Raw genomic sequence first — 15,468 nt, forward strand, 5'->3', positions numbered from 1 at the left:
ACTAGAACGTGAACTCCAACACAGCAGCGACCTTCTGTGCTTTTCTTACCCAGGTGATCTCCGAGAACAAAATCCAATCTGACGCTCACCCACCCCTCCCGCGCGTGTCAACACCACTCAACAAACCCCTTCTACCTCTAGCTGTAATAAGTAACAAGCAGTGTCTTACAGGGCGCCTCGGTGCCCAAGAGCGGATGCAAAGGCACTGGGCGGGCACAGGGTAGCGCCAAGGACACCCAGGGACGGAGGAACCGAGAGGGGACTTGACGCTCCGCCACTCCGGCCGGCCGCCCCTTGTCCCCGCCGCCCTCGTCGCCACTGAGATATCCCCCACGGTCTACCCACCCGTCGGCTCCCACCTGCGACCCAAGGACCCGAGTCTTCCAAGAGCTCAGCCGTTAGAATTCAAAGGTTCTTCTTTTTAAATAGGAGTTAAACCCTCTAGCCAGAAAGCCGATTGGCCTGCGCTCGAGCGAGGCTGCCTTGTGATTGGTTGACAACAAACCCGACGCCTTGAGTCGCGTTTAAGGCGCACACCGCGCGCAGGCGCACTTGCTCCTTGAGACCCCGGAAGTGGCGGAGCCAACGGCCAGCCAGACCCGTGGCAGTGCCAGCCCCAGGGTACTCTCCGGGGTCGGCCATTTATCGGTGAGGCAGCAGCCCCTTGACGTCAAGCTTGTCGCATTGGAGATAAAGTCCGAGGGGGTGAACTAACCTTTTGAACGTGCCAGTAAGTAAGATGGCGAGAAAAGCAAGCGAGAGTGCGACCGATCGATAGCGCAGCGGTCGGCTTGGCGCCCTTTCAGCGTGCGCAGTGAATGTGCGCTCGGAGCGGTCGATTGGGCAGGATTCGCGCCTCCATTTTTCCAGGAGAGAGCGGGATACCGAGAGAACCGGACCAGCTGGTACTGGGGCACGGGGAGAGTGGCTGGTGCGGTCGGCTGGGGCGTTTAGCGAAAACCACAGAAACAACTGGGGCGAGACCGGAAGAGTCCAGAGTTAGCAAGATGGCATGCGCCTCTACTTTGTGCTTCCTAAGTTGCCCGGCTTGGCCTGCACCCCCTCCTCTTCCTCAAAGGGCCTCGCTTCCATTCCCACCCAGTCCTTAGTTCGCCTCTGCATCCAGATGATCGTGGCGCATATAGTGAGGGGGCGTCTGTGTTCTAGCCTTTCCAACTGCGATGTAACCGGTCCTGGATCGGGTTCTTGTCCTCGTGTCTCCGTGTGCTCACCTGCAAATTGGGGATAATTAGGCTTCTGTTTACCTGGCGAGTGAACGTTCTGTGGGAGTTGAGAAGTTAGGACTGGGCCACCATAAAATATATATATACACACATATATATACACATACATGTATACATATATACACACAAATGTGTGTGTGTGTATATATATATATTTGTACACCCGACATGTGCTCAGAAGTGAAGAGACCGGATAGAATAGTGGTGTAGGGGAGCCAAAAATGGCTTCCCTCCATCCTTCTAGGTACCTTATTAAGACTAAGAGTTAAATTACCATAAGACAAATTAACAGATTACTGCAGGGTAAACAGGATGTGCATGTAAAGCATTGAACTGGCATACGGAAATTATTCAAGTCATATTAGCACAACATTAACAGTAGAATCTCTCATCAACTTTTCTTTGCCAGACTACCCACTTGTGATTTTCATTCTTTGTTGGTACTTAAGAATCTCCCATTTTTTTTGGATAACTAAACATTGTCCATAGGAGAAAAACGATATTTAATTATGTACAGGAGTCCCACAAAATACGAGACTAAGAAGTTGAAGTCAGATGATTAAAGCTTACATGGCATCCTGAGCTACTGAAAGGAATGAATAGAGGGTTGGGGGCGGGTGGGAGGATGGTAAGCAGCAGCTGTAACACAAGTTATGGGAGGGTGAACGGAGGAAATGTATGGTGAATCAAGTTTGTTAATGCAGACAGAATAGGTGATCCTCTGGGTGGTGTCAACCTGTAATCTCTCGTAATCCGAGTTAATCTTCCCTGGTTCCTATGATCTGAGTGAATCTTCCCTGGTTAATAAGGATTCGTGACAATTGAGGTATTTTTGGAGCGTCAGACTTTAGGCAGGTAAGGAGAGCACAGGGAAAGCCTCTTCCCGCCTACTGTTCTCCAAGTGCCCTCAGTTCAAAGTAATCAGCCCGCCAAAGCATCTTGCTTTGGGCTGGCATTTCCTGAACTCCTTCAGTGGTTAAGCTCAGGGCTCTGGAGTTGGCAATTCTGGTGTGCTTTTAACCTTGGATAAGTAACTCAGCCACTTTTTACCTTGAGTAGGTGTTCTGACCTCCTTGAACCCATTTCATCATCTTTATTGTGTCCCAGGATTTTCTACTCAAGCATAGACTTATTGTGTTCATGTACTACTTCATATACTTGAATACATTGAATGATTTTATTCAGTGAACTGATGCTTACAAAGTGCTTAGCATGACAGTATCTGGCATGCAGGAAGTGCTTCATGTTGTTGGTTATTATTAACACCATCAGTGTCGTACAGTGTATAAGAAATAGACTCTGGGCCGGGCGCAGTGGCTCATGCCCATAATTCCAGCACTTTGGGAGGCCGAGGCAGGCAGATCACAAGGTCAGGAGTTCAAGACCAGCCTGGCCAATATGGTGAAACCCCCGTCTCTACTAAAAATACGAAAATTAGCCAGGCGTGGTGGCACGTGCCTGTAGTCCCAGCTACTTGGGAGGCTGAGGCAGGAGAATAGCTTGAACCTGGGAGGCAGAGGTTGCAGTGAGCCGAGACTGGGCCACTGCCCTCCAGCCTGGGCGACAGAACGAGACTCCTTCTCAAAAAGAGAAAAAAGAAAAAAGAAATCAGGCTCTGAGGTCACTTTTATTCTTTATTGCTGTCCCCAGACACCTGTAGCCTTTTAATATTGGTTCAAACATACACATACATAAAGGCGTTGATTTTTAGTAAGCAGATTATCATGTTCAACAGTTGGAGTTCTTTTTTGAATAAGCCAGAAACCATTTACAGTTTTTTTTGTCTCTTAAGACTAAAGGAAAACTTAGACACTTGTAAATCAGTGCATGCACAGTCCTTCCAGATTTTTACTGTGTTTTTCATTTTTATTGTTTTGACCTTGATTGGCAGGATTTTATTGGGCAGCTCACCTTCGAGCCTTTCTAACGCATTTAACTCTGTTGAGTTTTTATAGTACAGTTGCTTTTTTTCCTTCATATTTTGATTTACTGTCGAATTAGATTATCGAATTACAGTCACAAGCTCAGTTGCCTTAAAACAGGTTTTGAGAATGAACATAAAAGATCTTAGTAAACATACAGCTCAGCTAGTGGAACCAGCAGTCTAGGCCTTGACAAAACAGCAGCTAGCTTGCATGTTGCAGGTGCTAGTCAATGTTTAATTAACAAAAGAAATGGAAGATTCTGGGATAGCAATAAAGAACAAAAATCATAGGTAGGTAGTTTGGTGGGGGAAGAAAAGTCGATGAGGGATTGTACCGTAAATATTGGCTAACATGACCTGAAAAATTTCTGTATGCCAGGCACTGTGCTCAGGGCTCTATATGCACCACCTTATTTAACTTCCAGTAACTTAACAGCTGAAGAACCTGAGGCTTAAGAGAAATGAGGTCAGCGACCAAAGACAATGCAGCTGGTAGAGATGGGATTTGAGTCCTGCAAGATTAAGTCTGACCAAAGAGTCCTCTGTTCCTTCTGTGATTTGCTAGAGGCTCTACCCTTCACCATCCGTTTTCCCTTTTTGCAGCTGGCAGGGAAACTTGTCTTCCTCTTCTCCAAGATGTACAGAACCAAAGTGGGCTTGAAGGACCGCCAGCAGCTCTACAAGCTGATCATTAGCCAGCTGCTATATGACGGCTACATCAGCATCGCCAATGGCCTCATCAATGAAATCAAGCCTCAGTCTGTCTGTGCACCCTCGGAGCAGCTCCTGCATCTCATCAAACTAGGTAGATTGTGAACACAATTCCATATATCCCATGGCAAGGTTTTAGATGTTTGCATATGGCAGAATTTTTCAAGATTATTCTTGTTTCGTTTTAGTGCCTAGTACGTGCCAGGTACTTCAGTAAGTAAGTAGTTCAGCATGAGTTCAGGAAGTAGCTCAGTAAGTAAGGGGTAAGCAAAGTTCAGATTATGAAGACCTTAAGCTGGTTCTGGCCTGAGGGTCTTGGTACACATTATCTGGAACACTCTGTCATATTACTGACTTCCTTCAGATTTTACATCAAATGTCCTCTGAGTTCTCTTAACCCCTCCTAAAATAATCCGACCCTTTCCTGCATTTTCCCGGTTACCCTGCCATAGTGATCCCATTTGTTTTATAACAGTCATTTTGAAATTTCCTTTATCATTTGGATTGTTTCCCATATGATCCTTACCTCCCCACTTCCCACCTACTGCCCCCTTGTCAAAAAAGACTACAAGTTCAGTAAAGATCAGGACCTTGTATTATTCAGCAGTATATCCTGGAGCCCACCTGGCTAATAATAGAAAGCACTCAATAAAATCTTGAATTACCAAACAGGTTAATACCCTTTGGCGTGGCAGTGCCAATTGTGAGCATTTCTCCTGGGGAAATAAAATGGACAAACTGCATTGCCCAACAACGTGGAATTCGCTGTAAATTTTTCAATATCCATAAAATTGAATACTACAACATAATTACATAGATGAATATTTATTAGCCAAGACACACTTCTGCTCTGCTTGATTAAATGAACGAGTGAGTCACAACATGTTACACAGCATTTCTCTATTACTGTTTTGAAAGATAAAACAGCTGTGCATGGGGAAGGATCCCTAAGAATTTATCCCAATACGTTAACAGTTATTATCTCTGGGTGGTAAAATTCAAGGTCATTTTTATTTTCTTGTTGATCCATAGTGTTAAGTTTTCCTCTACTAATCAACATATTATTTGATTTGTCAAGTTATTTATACGTTTTAAATGCATATTCTTGATAAACCTTTTTTTTTAAATATCAGCTTTCTTTCAAAAACATTTCAGTAGCATTCATGTTAACAATGTAGCTAACTTAATGAGCATCAGAGCTGCTGATAAATCTCAACCCTAAAAATATTAAAATTTGGAATGAAAAAATGGATAATTTAACTACAGAACTGCTATTTTTTGAGTTTCTGTAGTTGTAGATAAAGTAGTAAACTCTGGAGGCAAGAACCTGGGAAAATGACTTTGTCTATTGGAGCCTAACTTCCAGCAAGCCATGTGGCCTCACAGCGTGGTGAACTTTGAATAGCATGGGCAAAATACACAGTTTTGTAAAGCATTAGGTGTCACGCGACTCCAAGAAATAGGAAGTTGACGCTGGTGAGCATCTTTCCAGTTTGGATCTAGAATTTTATCTTGGCCTTTGAAAAAAAAAAAAACACTTGTTTTGTTACGCCTTTAATTTTGATTTCTTTCAGGAATGGAAAATGATGACACCGCAGTTCAGTATGCAATTGGTCGTTCAGATACTGTTGCCCCTGGCACAGGGATTGACCTGGAATTTGATGCAGATGTTCAGACTATGTCCCCAGAGGCTTCTGAGTATGAAACATGCTATGTCACATCACATAAAGGACCATGCCGTGTAGCTACCTATAGTAGAGATGGACAGTTAATAGCTACTGGGTCTGCTGATGCTTCAATAAAGATACTTGACACAGAGAGGATGTTGGCCAAAAGTGCCATGCCAATAGAGGTAAAAATTCCAGTCACATACTTACTGATTGCCTTCTGTTTTTCATTTTTGGAAAAATGAGAGTATGGTTCAAACCAGCTTTAGTTTGCTACAGTTGTGGATTGTGTACTTGGATTCAGACACATTCTGTACCTTGAGCATCTCTTCTTGTTGGTCTAGGTCATGATGAATGAGACCGCACAACAAAATATGGAAAACCACCCAGTGATTCGAACTCTTTATGACCATGTGGATGAAGTCACGTGCCTCGCTTTCCACCCCACAGAACAGATCCTGGCTTCTGGTTCAAGGGACTATACTCTTAAATTATTTGATTATTCCAAACCATCAGCAAAAAGAGCCTTCAAATACATTCAGGTAGGAATCTTTGGAAAGGAGCTTTACATTTTTTCTTAAATACAATGAGCTCTTGTACAACTGTTCTCGTTGTAAAAGTAGTCTCGGTGATCGTCCTGTGAGACAAGTACAGACCAGAATGCATGCCGGATGGCAGATGGATCAGATTTTGTTGGCACACAGGCCACGTGTTGTCATGTACCTGCTCCCTCTGGCTGGTCAGAGTTTATAATCTGACCCTTTGGAGAGTTTGGAATCCGTATCACTCTTCAAAGGTTGCAGATCCCTGTTGTAAACAAAACATGACCAGCTTCACTAATGTATAACTTAGAGGAATAAAAAAAAATTCAGTTGAAAGTATTAAGTGTTTCCTGGCAAGGTGACATTTGTTACCCTATTTTGAATATGCATTGCAGAAATACTAATGTTTTAGTTGTGGCTTCTGTCTGTTTGATAATTAAAGTAGGCTGGTTGCAGTGGCTCATGTCTGTAATCCCAGCACTTTGAGAAGCCAAAGTGGGAGGATCGCTTGAGCCCAGAAGTGTAAGATCAGCCTGAGCAATGCAGTGAGACCTCATCTCTTCAAAAAAATTATTTTAATCAGCTGGGCATGGTGGCACACGCCTGTGGTCCCAGCTACTCAGGAGGCGGAGGCAAGGATGATCATTTGAGCCCAGGAGGTTGAGCATGCAGTGAGCTGTGACCGTGCCACTGCACGGTCTGCCTGGGCGACAGAGCAAGACCCTGTCTGCAAAAAATAATAATAAATAATAGTAACTTAAATAATAACAAAAAATAATAAAAACTTAATTTTTTACTCAATATTTGCAGCCCTAGAGCAAATGAAAGAAGCTCTTAGGTACAAGTTGTACTTCAGTAACCATGCATGAATGTGTCATTGTCTGATAATACTCCATCCTTAGTGGAGTGTTACTCGGTGTTCATTTGTAAATAATGAGGCTCACTTCTATAGTTTTTGGAATTATGTAACCAGTAAATATTTAGTTTTGGGAATCTATTCAAAAAATACTTTCATGTATTCCAAAAAGCACTTTTTTTCTTATGATACCTGTGTAATATCTAATAATTGTTTTATGGATTCTTTTCATCAGCCAGATATTTTCCACATTTCCTCTGGATTTAATTGTTCACCAGTTGGTCACTTGTGTTAATGTCTCTGTCCTAACAGGAAGCTGAAATGTTACGCTCCATCTCTTTTCATCCTTCTGGAGACTTTATACTTGTCGGAACTCAGCATCCTACTCTTCGCCTTTATGATATCAACACCTTTCAATGTTTTGTCTCTTGCAATCCTCAAGATCAACACACCGATGCTATATGTTCCGTTAATTACAATTCTAGTGCCAATATGTATGTAACTGGAAGCAAGGACGGCTGCATCAAATTATGGGATGGTGTTTCAAATCGATGCATCACAACTTTTGAGAAAGCACACGACGGTGCTGAAGTTTGTTCTGCCATTTTTTCCAAAAATTCTAAATACATTCTCTCAAGTGGAAAAGACTCTGTAGCTAAACTTTGGGAAATATCAACAGGACGAACCCTCGTCAGATACACGGGTAAGTAAGAAGTTGATGTTACTTAACATTTCTGTAGTGTTCACAGTTTCCAGAACTCTCTTTTAGGACCTCACAATAGAGCAACACAGTAAGTCTATGCATTGAGCAAGGCAGATGTTATCCCTTTCTTAGATAAGAGGAAACCAAGACTTACCGGTTAAGTCGTTTAGCCAAGGCTGTAGTTCGTAAGTGACAGAGCTGGAAATAGAACTGTGCTTTCTTTGCTCTTCTGAGCACCTCACACTGTGGACTAGGTCTGGATTCCATGCAAGTAACATTTGAGAACCTGGTGATCCATTTGTAGACTGGCCTGCCCTCTTTCCACAGAAAAGTGAAAGCAATCCAGAGAAAAGTTTCCAATAGTAGATCTCAGTATTACTAATATATGCATTCAGGAAAGAATGGCTGAGAGGAAAGATCTTATCCCATTCCTAAGTGAGCAGAGCTAGCCCCCAATGGAAACCACGTGAGTTCTGAGTGCAGATATAAAGTAGGCTAAGCAGACAGAAAAAAATTGCATCCATTGAATTCTCATTAATGTATGTTGGTCTCATTGGTAACTACTCACAGTAGTGCCTGTGGAGTATTTTTATAATGAAATCTATTTAAATTGATCCTATCGCTAGTAGGGCCCAAGTCTGGTTATTTGATAGTGAATGTTAAAACACTGTGTCTTCTGTTCCTTGTAGCAGCAAAGACTGTTTGGTAGAAAACCTCCAGAAAATTTCTGATTGTTTTCTCAATTGTGAGATATGTTTGTATCATACACTAAAATTGGCATGAGCATAACAAAAAAAATCACAAGAAAACAGTATTGGAAGAGACTGGACTGTGTTGTTTGCATTGAAGAGTCGGTGACATCTGACCCACTAGGGGGCAGCATAACCTGCCTTAGATTTGTCTCATTGTAGCCAAAGTTCGCTTCCCCAGCCGTCTCTCTCTGACTTCTGATACAACTAGCAAATCTTAGGAAGAGCCATTTTTATTATAATTCTTGGTGACTTCATTGAAACACTTGTATAAAGTTGTTCTGAAAAGTGTTTATTATAAAGAACTGCTTTATAATAATTGTGTTTGTTACAAAAAGAAAATACAAAAGTGATCAGAGTAAATGTGAAAGTACTCCCCCTATAGAAGTTGTAACTATTTTAAGGAGTGTGCTATATCTGGACAGATACACACCAGCCTACTGACAAGAGCTTAAATATTTACTCTAGGAATGTTTTGGATGTTTTATAGTAGTATGAGGTTGATTGGCTTGTTTTAGTGGGGAATAGCAGTGTGGTTTTTCAAAAATGTGATTATGCTGAATTTATGTGCAAATTCCCCTTTTCCTTTTTTCTCATTTCACAGATCAAGCCCCTGTCATGTCAGCATGTTAAGATTTCTGTTCCTAGTTTTAATAATCAGTTAGAATTTGGGCTGGGCACGGTGGCTCACGCCTGTAATCCCAGCACTTTGGGAGGCCGAGGCAGGCGGATCACAAGGTCAGGAGTTCGAGACCAGCCTGGCCAATATGGTGAAACCCCATGTCTACGAAAAATACAAAAATTAGCTGGGCGTGGTGGCAGGCGCCTGTAGTCCCAGCTACTCGGGAGGCTGAGGCAGGAGAATAGCTTGAACCTGGGAGGTGGAGGTTGCAGTGAGCCAAGATCGCACCACTGCACTCCAGCCTGGGCAACAGAGCAAGACTGCATCTCAAAAATAATAATAATAATAATAATTAGTTAGAATTCAAAGGGTTTCTGAAATGATGAAAAGGGAAAAACTATCAAGAAAACTTTAGAAATTGGGTTGCAAAAAATTAAAAACAATATAAATAATTAAAATACAGGACTGGGGGAAAGTAGTTATAGCATATATACAGATGTTAGACAATGAGTTAATATCTTAATCTGTAAAGAGAACTCAAATAGGAAAAAGATGAGTCCAAACTTGAGAGAAAAGGAGCCAAAGGACAGGGGACTGCAGAAGAGAAAAATGGTCAGGAAATATAAGAAAAGGTGGCCAGCCTCGCTGCAGACCCAATAAATGAATATGGGGACCTGGTTTTGTTCATCAGATTTTAGGAGTCTTAAAGATTTATATTAATCTACTATTGATAGAGATTTGAGGATATCATGTTTGGTTGGTCAGAGAGTCAGCTGGTAAAATATTTCAGCACAGTTTGGTATCATATCAAAATTTTAAATACATGCTTTTTGACCCACTATATCTACTCTTAGAAATTCAACCTAAAGAGGTAATTGGACAAACAGGCACATGCCCATAAAAGACTGTGTGTCCCAACATCATTTGGAGTGGCTGAAAGTTAGAAACAGCATAGATGTCCAATAAGAAGCATTAAGGAAATCTGTTACGCATCCGTGGACAACGTACACCTTTAAAAATAAGTATGCATGCTAACGTTGGCTGAGCACTCATGCTCCAGAGCCTCCCGTGCATTCTCTTATTCTTATCCTCAGCCTTATGGGGTAGGTTCTGTAACTACCCCGTGGAACAGATGAGAAAATTAAGGCTGAGGGATGTTAAGTAATTTGCCCAGGGTCACATCACTAGTAAGTGTTCAACCTACATCTGACCACAGAGTTTGTGTTTTTATCCACTAAGCTGTATTCTGTCTTTACAGATCTGCACTACATATGCTTGAATATTAATAGTATATGACAAATGCTCTGACTTAAGTTACAAATGAAACTGGGGGTTGTGGCTCACACCTGTAATCCCAGCACTTTGGGAGCCCGAGGTGGGCAGATCATCTGAGGTCAGGAGTTTGAGACCAGCCTGGCCAACATGGCGAAACCCCATGTCTACTAAAAATACAAACATTAGTTTTGTGTGGTGGCGCATGCCTATAATCCCAGGTACTCAGGAGGCTGAGGCAGGAGATCTCTTGAACTCGGGAGGCAATGGTTGCAGTGAGCCGAGATCACACCATTGTTCTCCAGCCTGGGCAACAGAGTGAGACTCTATCTCAAAAAAAAAAAAAGAAAATTTACAAGTGAGCACCTAACACTTAGATATTTCGAAAGGGTATTCACCAAAGTATTGACTGTTTCCTCGGATGGGTGCAATTATTAAGCAATTTTTATTTTCCTTTTTATACTTTATTTGGTAGTTTAAACATTAAAATATGTAATTTATAGTCATAAAAAGGCTTCCTTTTGGAAAGCAGATATTCATATACTTTGTCTCAGTAATTCTGTTTCTAGGAATTTACTCCTAAGGAAATAAAGCTTTCTGTACAAAGGATATTCATTACAACATTACTTATAATTGATATAAACTAAATGTCAGGAAGTAAAAGAATTGTTAAATAGGCCAGGTGAAATGGCTCACACCTGTAATCCCAGCACTTTGGGAGGCTGAGGCATGTGGATCACGAGGTCAAGAGATCAAGACCATCCCGGCCAACTTGGTGAAACCCTGTCTCTACTAAAAATACAAAAATTGGCTTGGTGTGGTGGCACGCACCTGTAGTCCCAGCTACTTGGGAGGCTGAGGCGGGAGAATCGCTTGAACCCAGGAGGCGGAGGTTGCAGTGAGCCGAGATCACACCACTGCACTCCAGCCTGGCGACAGACCAACTCTGCCTAAAAACACACACACACACACACACACACACACACACAAGAATTATTAAATAAGTAATGGGGCTTCTAAACATGAGGCACTTTGCATCTAGTTAAAAAAAACATGGAAAAATGTACTAAACATAAAGTTGGTTTAAAACTATAATAGAAAAATATAGTGGCATCAATTTTATATGTATTTTTAAGCCTCGAAGTACATTAGGACAGTAACAGTATTGCTTCAGGTAATCTGGTGGTCTCTCTCTTTTTTTTTTTTTTCCCTGATACAGTCTTGCTCTTGCTCTGTTGTCTGTTGCCCAGGCTGGTCTTAAACTCCTGGGCTTAAGCAGCCCTCCTTCCGCAGCCTGCCAAAGTACTGGGATTATAGACGTGAGCCGCTGTGCCTGCTTTGATTTTCTTTTTTGTACTTTTTTAGAGTTTCTGAAAGTGTACAAGGTGTATCACTTCGACAGGTTTAAAATGCTTTTACATTGAATGCTAGAACGTTCTGACAGTCTAAGATGTGGACTTAGAAAGCTATCCCTCTTGGTCTCTGGCAGGCGCGGGTTTAAGTGGACGCCAGGTGCACCGAACGCAGGCTGTGTTTAACCACACTGAGGACTATGTGTTACTGCCCGACGAGAGGACGATCAGTCTTTGCTGCTGGGACTCGAGAACAGCTGAGCGGAGAAACCTGCTCTCACTGGGGCACAACAACATTGTACGCTGCATAGTGCACTCCCCCACCAACCCCGGCTTCATGACGTGCAGCGATGACTTCAGAGCGCGGTTTTGGTACCGGAGATCGACCACCGATTGAGCCGCCCTCTCCGTAGGGTTCTTTCTCGAGGACTCTGCCCTCCCCCCACGTCCTGTCTCAGCTGCAGTCGTAAGTCAGTGCACCATCCTTGGCAGTTTTGCTGCCACCTCTGTCCACATCTTTCTTGGATTTGTATAAAAGAATCTTTTTTTACCTTGATGTACAATCATGGTGGAAAAAGCTGGAAACACAGATCTGTGCAGTTCTACATTCACTGATTATTGCAGTGTGATTTTCATCAGTTTTGTAAATACAGGACTTGCCGTTTCTTTTGATCTCTTGATTGAAGAAGGATAGGGTATTAAAGTGCTTTTGTCATGAGGAATTTTCATTTGGTTCTTTTGTCAACTTTCTTGCTTGTTCTGCTAAACCCTCTGTGTATTTCCATTCCAGATATATTTGAACAGATAAGTAGGCATGCAGCTCTGAGACTCCAGAGTTTTATGCCATATCAAAAGCATTTTCAAGAATCCCTCAATTCTATCCTGAAATGATGTTATTCTGATAATAAAGCTCAGATCTGCAACTTTAGTGTTACATATTTTTCACTTCAATAAAATTAATGGCCAGTTTTTCCTGACAATTTATAGGAACAGTATCTTTCAACATACTTGCCACATTATCCTGAAATATCTGCAATACTTGTCTTTAGTAACTGTATTTCTGTTAAGATTATGATTTGATGAGAAACAATTGAAAATATATCCGATCTAATCAAATTAGGTCAGCTTCCTATTGCTCTCAGGTGTTGCCTATCTTCACGAATGATTAGTATCGATTGACTTCATTCTTAGGTAGTTTTAAATCTTCATTTCTCTTCAGCATGAACTAACTTCTCATCATGGGGGCACATAGTAACTGCATTCTCAGAAGATTTATGCAGTTAACCAACTGATACAAGTTTTCTTTTTCTTGAATTTTTTTTTTTTTTAAATTGAGACGGAGTTTTGCTCTGTCGCCTAGGTCGGAGTGCCGTGTCGTGATCTGAGCTCACTGCAAGCTCTGCCTCCCGGTTTCACACCATTCTCCTGCCTCAGCCTCCCGAGTAGCTGGGACTACTGGTGCCCACCACCACACCCAGCTAATTTTTTTATTTTTATTTTTAGTAGAGCCGGGGTTTTACCATGTTAGCCAGGATGGTCTCGATCTCCTGACCTCGTGATCCACCCACCTCAGCCTCCGAAAGTGCTGGGATTATACGTGTGAGCCACCGCACCTGGCCTTCTTGGCCTTCTTGAAACTTTTTAGAATATGGCAGTACTTCTCTGGATTCAGCACTAGCAGAGTTAGAGAACTCTGAACTCCCCTCGTACAAACATAAACTTTGCTTTATATTTATCCCAAAAAACAAATATCTTGTGATCTGCATAGGAGTACCTAGAAATATAATCTGGGATCATTTGATAAAAATAGTAAATAGATTGAAGTAAAAGCAATTGCTTTGTATTATAGGAAGTTTTGTTTTGTTTTGTTTCTGAGACGGAGTTTTGCTCTTGTTGCCCAGGCTGTCATGCAGTGGCACGATCTCGGCTCACCGCAACCGCCGCCACCTGGGTTCAAGCGATTCTCCTGCCTCAGTCTCCTGAGTAGCTGGGATTACAGGCATGTGCCACCATGCCAGGCTAATTTTGTATTTTTTTTAAGTAGAGACGGTTTCTCCATGTCGGTCAGGCTGGTCTCGAACTCCCAACCTCAGGTGATCCGCCCACCTCAGCCTCCCAAACTGCTAGGATTACAGGCGTGAGCCACCATGCCTGGCCCCATTATAGGAAGTTATTGAAGTTGTTTGTGTAAAAATTCTGCTTTAGTCATCCTTGAGGATCATTTTAACTCCTTGATCTGTAAAATTGTCTTAAGCATCTTAACATGTTACATCACAGGGTTTTAGCTCAGATTTCCAAAGAGCCATATTTTTTGGTACATAGTGAGTGTCAATTTCCAGTTGTATTTTGCATCCTGATTCTGATATTTGAACTTGGCCATCTGTGGGTGCTACTCTCGTAAGACTAAAAGACGCCTACTAAATAGGAACAAGGATAACCGGTTCTACCAAAAGCATTACCAACCAAACCTCCCCAGTTCTTTTTTCAGACTTTCCTTTTGCTTTCGACCTATTAAACTGTAAAGCAGAGATTTAACGTTTCCCTATTCTTCTGCTTTGACTCACATACTGAAATGACCACACGGCACGCCATTGAATCTTTTCAGTTGTTCAGAAATTAAAATAATGCCCATGTTTTACAGGTTTTGGAATAGTCTCAGCAATGGATCTGTAATTTCAGTATCTGTATTTAAAAGATCAAGATAGTTTTATATGTTTCAGAATTAGCTGTTTTTTTTGGTTTTTGGGTGTTTTCTGTGGGTTTGTTTTTTGTGTCTTGTTTGGTTGGTTGGTTTTGGTTTTTTAGGTGTTTTCTGTGGGTTTGTTTTTTGTGTTTTGTTTGTTTGTTTTTGGGTTTTTTTCGCTTTTCAAAGGTCACTATCTTGTGAGCCTGGTGTAAATGCCAGGAATGTTGTATGGACTTAGCAACTGCATCTCGTTAATTGTACCACACAACACTCTGCCGTTCAAATAATGAATGATATCTCGTCAGGATACGAACTTATACCCTCTGTGTTATTTTTTTTAAAGGTATGTGATTTCTGAAATAAACTTTTTATAGAATGATAAGCTAGCTTATTTTTTTGGAACTTACTTTGAATATTTCCCACATTTGAACATCTGTTCTCAAACAGCAGTTATGACTTTGGTACTGTTCACACTTTCTTTAGTGCTTTGTTCCAGAAGTCAGGTTTTTATAGCTGGATCACCTTTAGCTCTGTATCTTTGCTCCTCTGCTCTCTATACATTTTTCTTTTTTGAAACAGATTCTCACCCTGCTGCCCAGGCTGGAGTGCATGGCGTGATCTCGGTTCACTGCAACCTCCACCCCCCAGGTTTAAGCGATTCTCCTGCCTTAGCCTCCTGAGTAGCTGGGATTACAGGCGCATGCCACCACGCCTGGCTAATTTTTTGTATCTTTAGTAGAGACAGGGTTTCGCCATGTCGGCCGGGCTGGTCTTGAACTCCTGACCTTGTGATCCACCCACCTTGGCCTCCCAAAGTGCTGGGATTACAGGCGTGAGCCACCGTGCCCGGCTGCTGTCTATGAATTTAAAGAACTTGAGTATAATTCAGTTTTTTGGCTTATTCAGAGAATGCTATCTTTGCTTACATTTTGGTTTCCTTTAGGAAGAGCAGTGTGAGAGAGTCCAGTCTCAGCTCTGTTGCTGACTTGGTAAGTAGTAGGGCAAGTCATTTTTCTGGGATACAGCTTCCTTTTCTGTGACTAAAGGGCTTCATGAAAATAATCTCCAGCATGCGCTTCAACCAGTAAAGCTCTTTGTTTTCCACCTGATGATACAAACAGACTTCAGGGAGGGAGGAAG

The 15,468-nt window shown here is 42.0% G+C and overlaps 2 protein-coding genes across 6 annotated transcripts in view; one reads left to right on the top strand and one right to left on the bottom strand.

Annotated features, from left to right (window-relative positions):
- The window catches only part of AURKA (aurora kinase A), a 23,503-nt gene extending 22,768 nt beyond the window's left edge, over positions 1 to 735 (bottom strand). Inside the window, exon 1 of one of the 4 annotated variants that reach the window (XM_009215908.3) lies at positions 716 to 735. The gene's annotated coding sequence lies outside the window, so the exon portion shown is untranslated. Of the gene's footprint in view, positions 1 to 169; positions 241 to 345; positions 484 to 715 lie in introns of those variants that run through there. The other 3 variants (XM_009215905.3, XM_009215906.3, XM_009215907.4) reach the window with 3 other exon arrangements.
- Positions 513 to 12,565, top strand: CSTF1 (cleavage stimulation factor subunit 1). Of its 2 annotated transcripts, none has more exons than XM_003904588.4 (6): positions 513 to 730; positions 3,772 to 3,973; positions 5,454 to 5,731; positions 5,891 to 6,088; positions 7,257 to 7,647; positions 11,780 to 12,565. In XM_003904588.4, the coding sequence occupies exons 2-6, from the start codon at positions 3,805 to 3,807 to the stop codon at positions 12,037 to 12,039; spliced, it is 1,296 nt and encodes a 431-aa protein (XP_003904637.1). In that variant the 5' UTR covers positions 513 to 730; positions 3,772 to 3,804; the 3' UTR covers positions 12,040 to 12,565. The 2 variants fall into 2 exon arrangements, with proteins under 2 accessions (XP_003904637.1, XP_003904636.1); XM_003904587.4 differs by having other exon boundaries at positions 570 to 905.
- Positions 12,566 to 15,468: the final 2,903 nt, after the last annotated feature.

This window comes from Papio anubis, chromosome 16 (genome assembly GCF_008728515.1).
Source record: "Papio anubis isolate 15944 chromosome 16, Panubis1.0, whole genome shotgun sequence".
NCBI classification, from domain to species: Eukaryota; Metazoa; Chordata; class Mammalia; order Primates; family Cercopithecidae; genus Papio; species Papio anubis.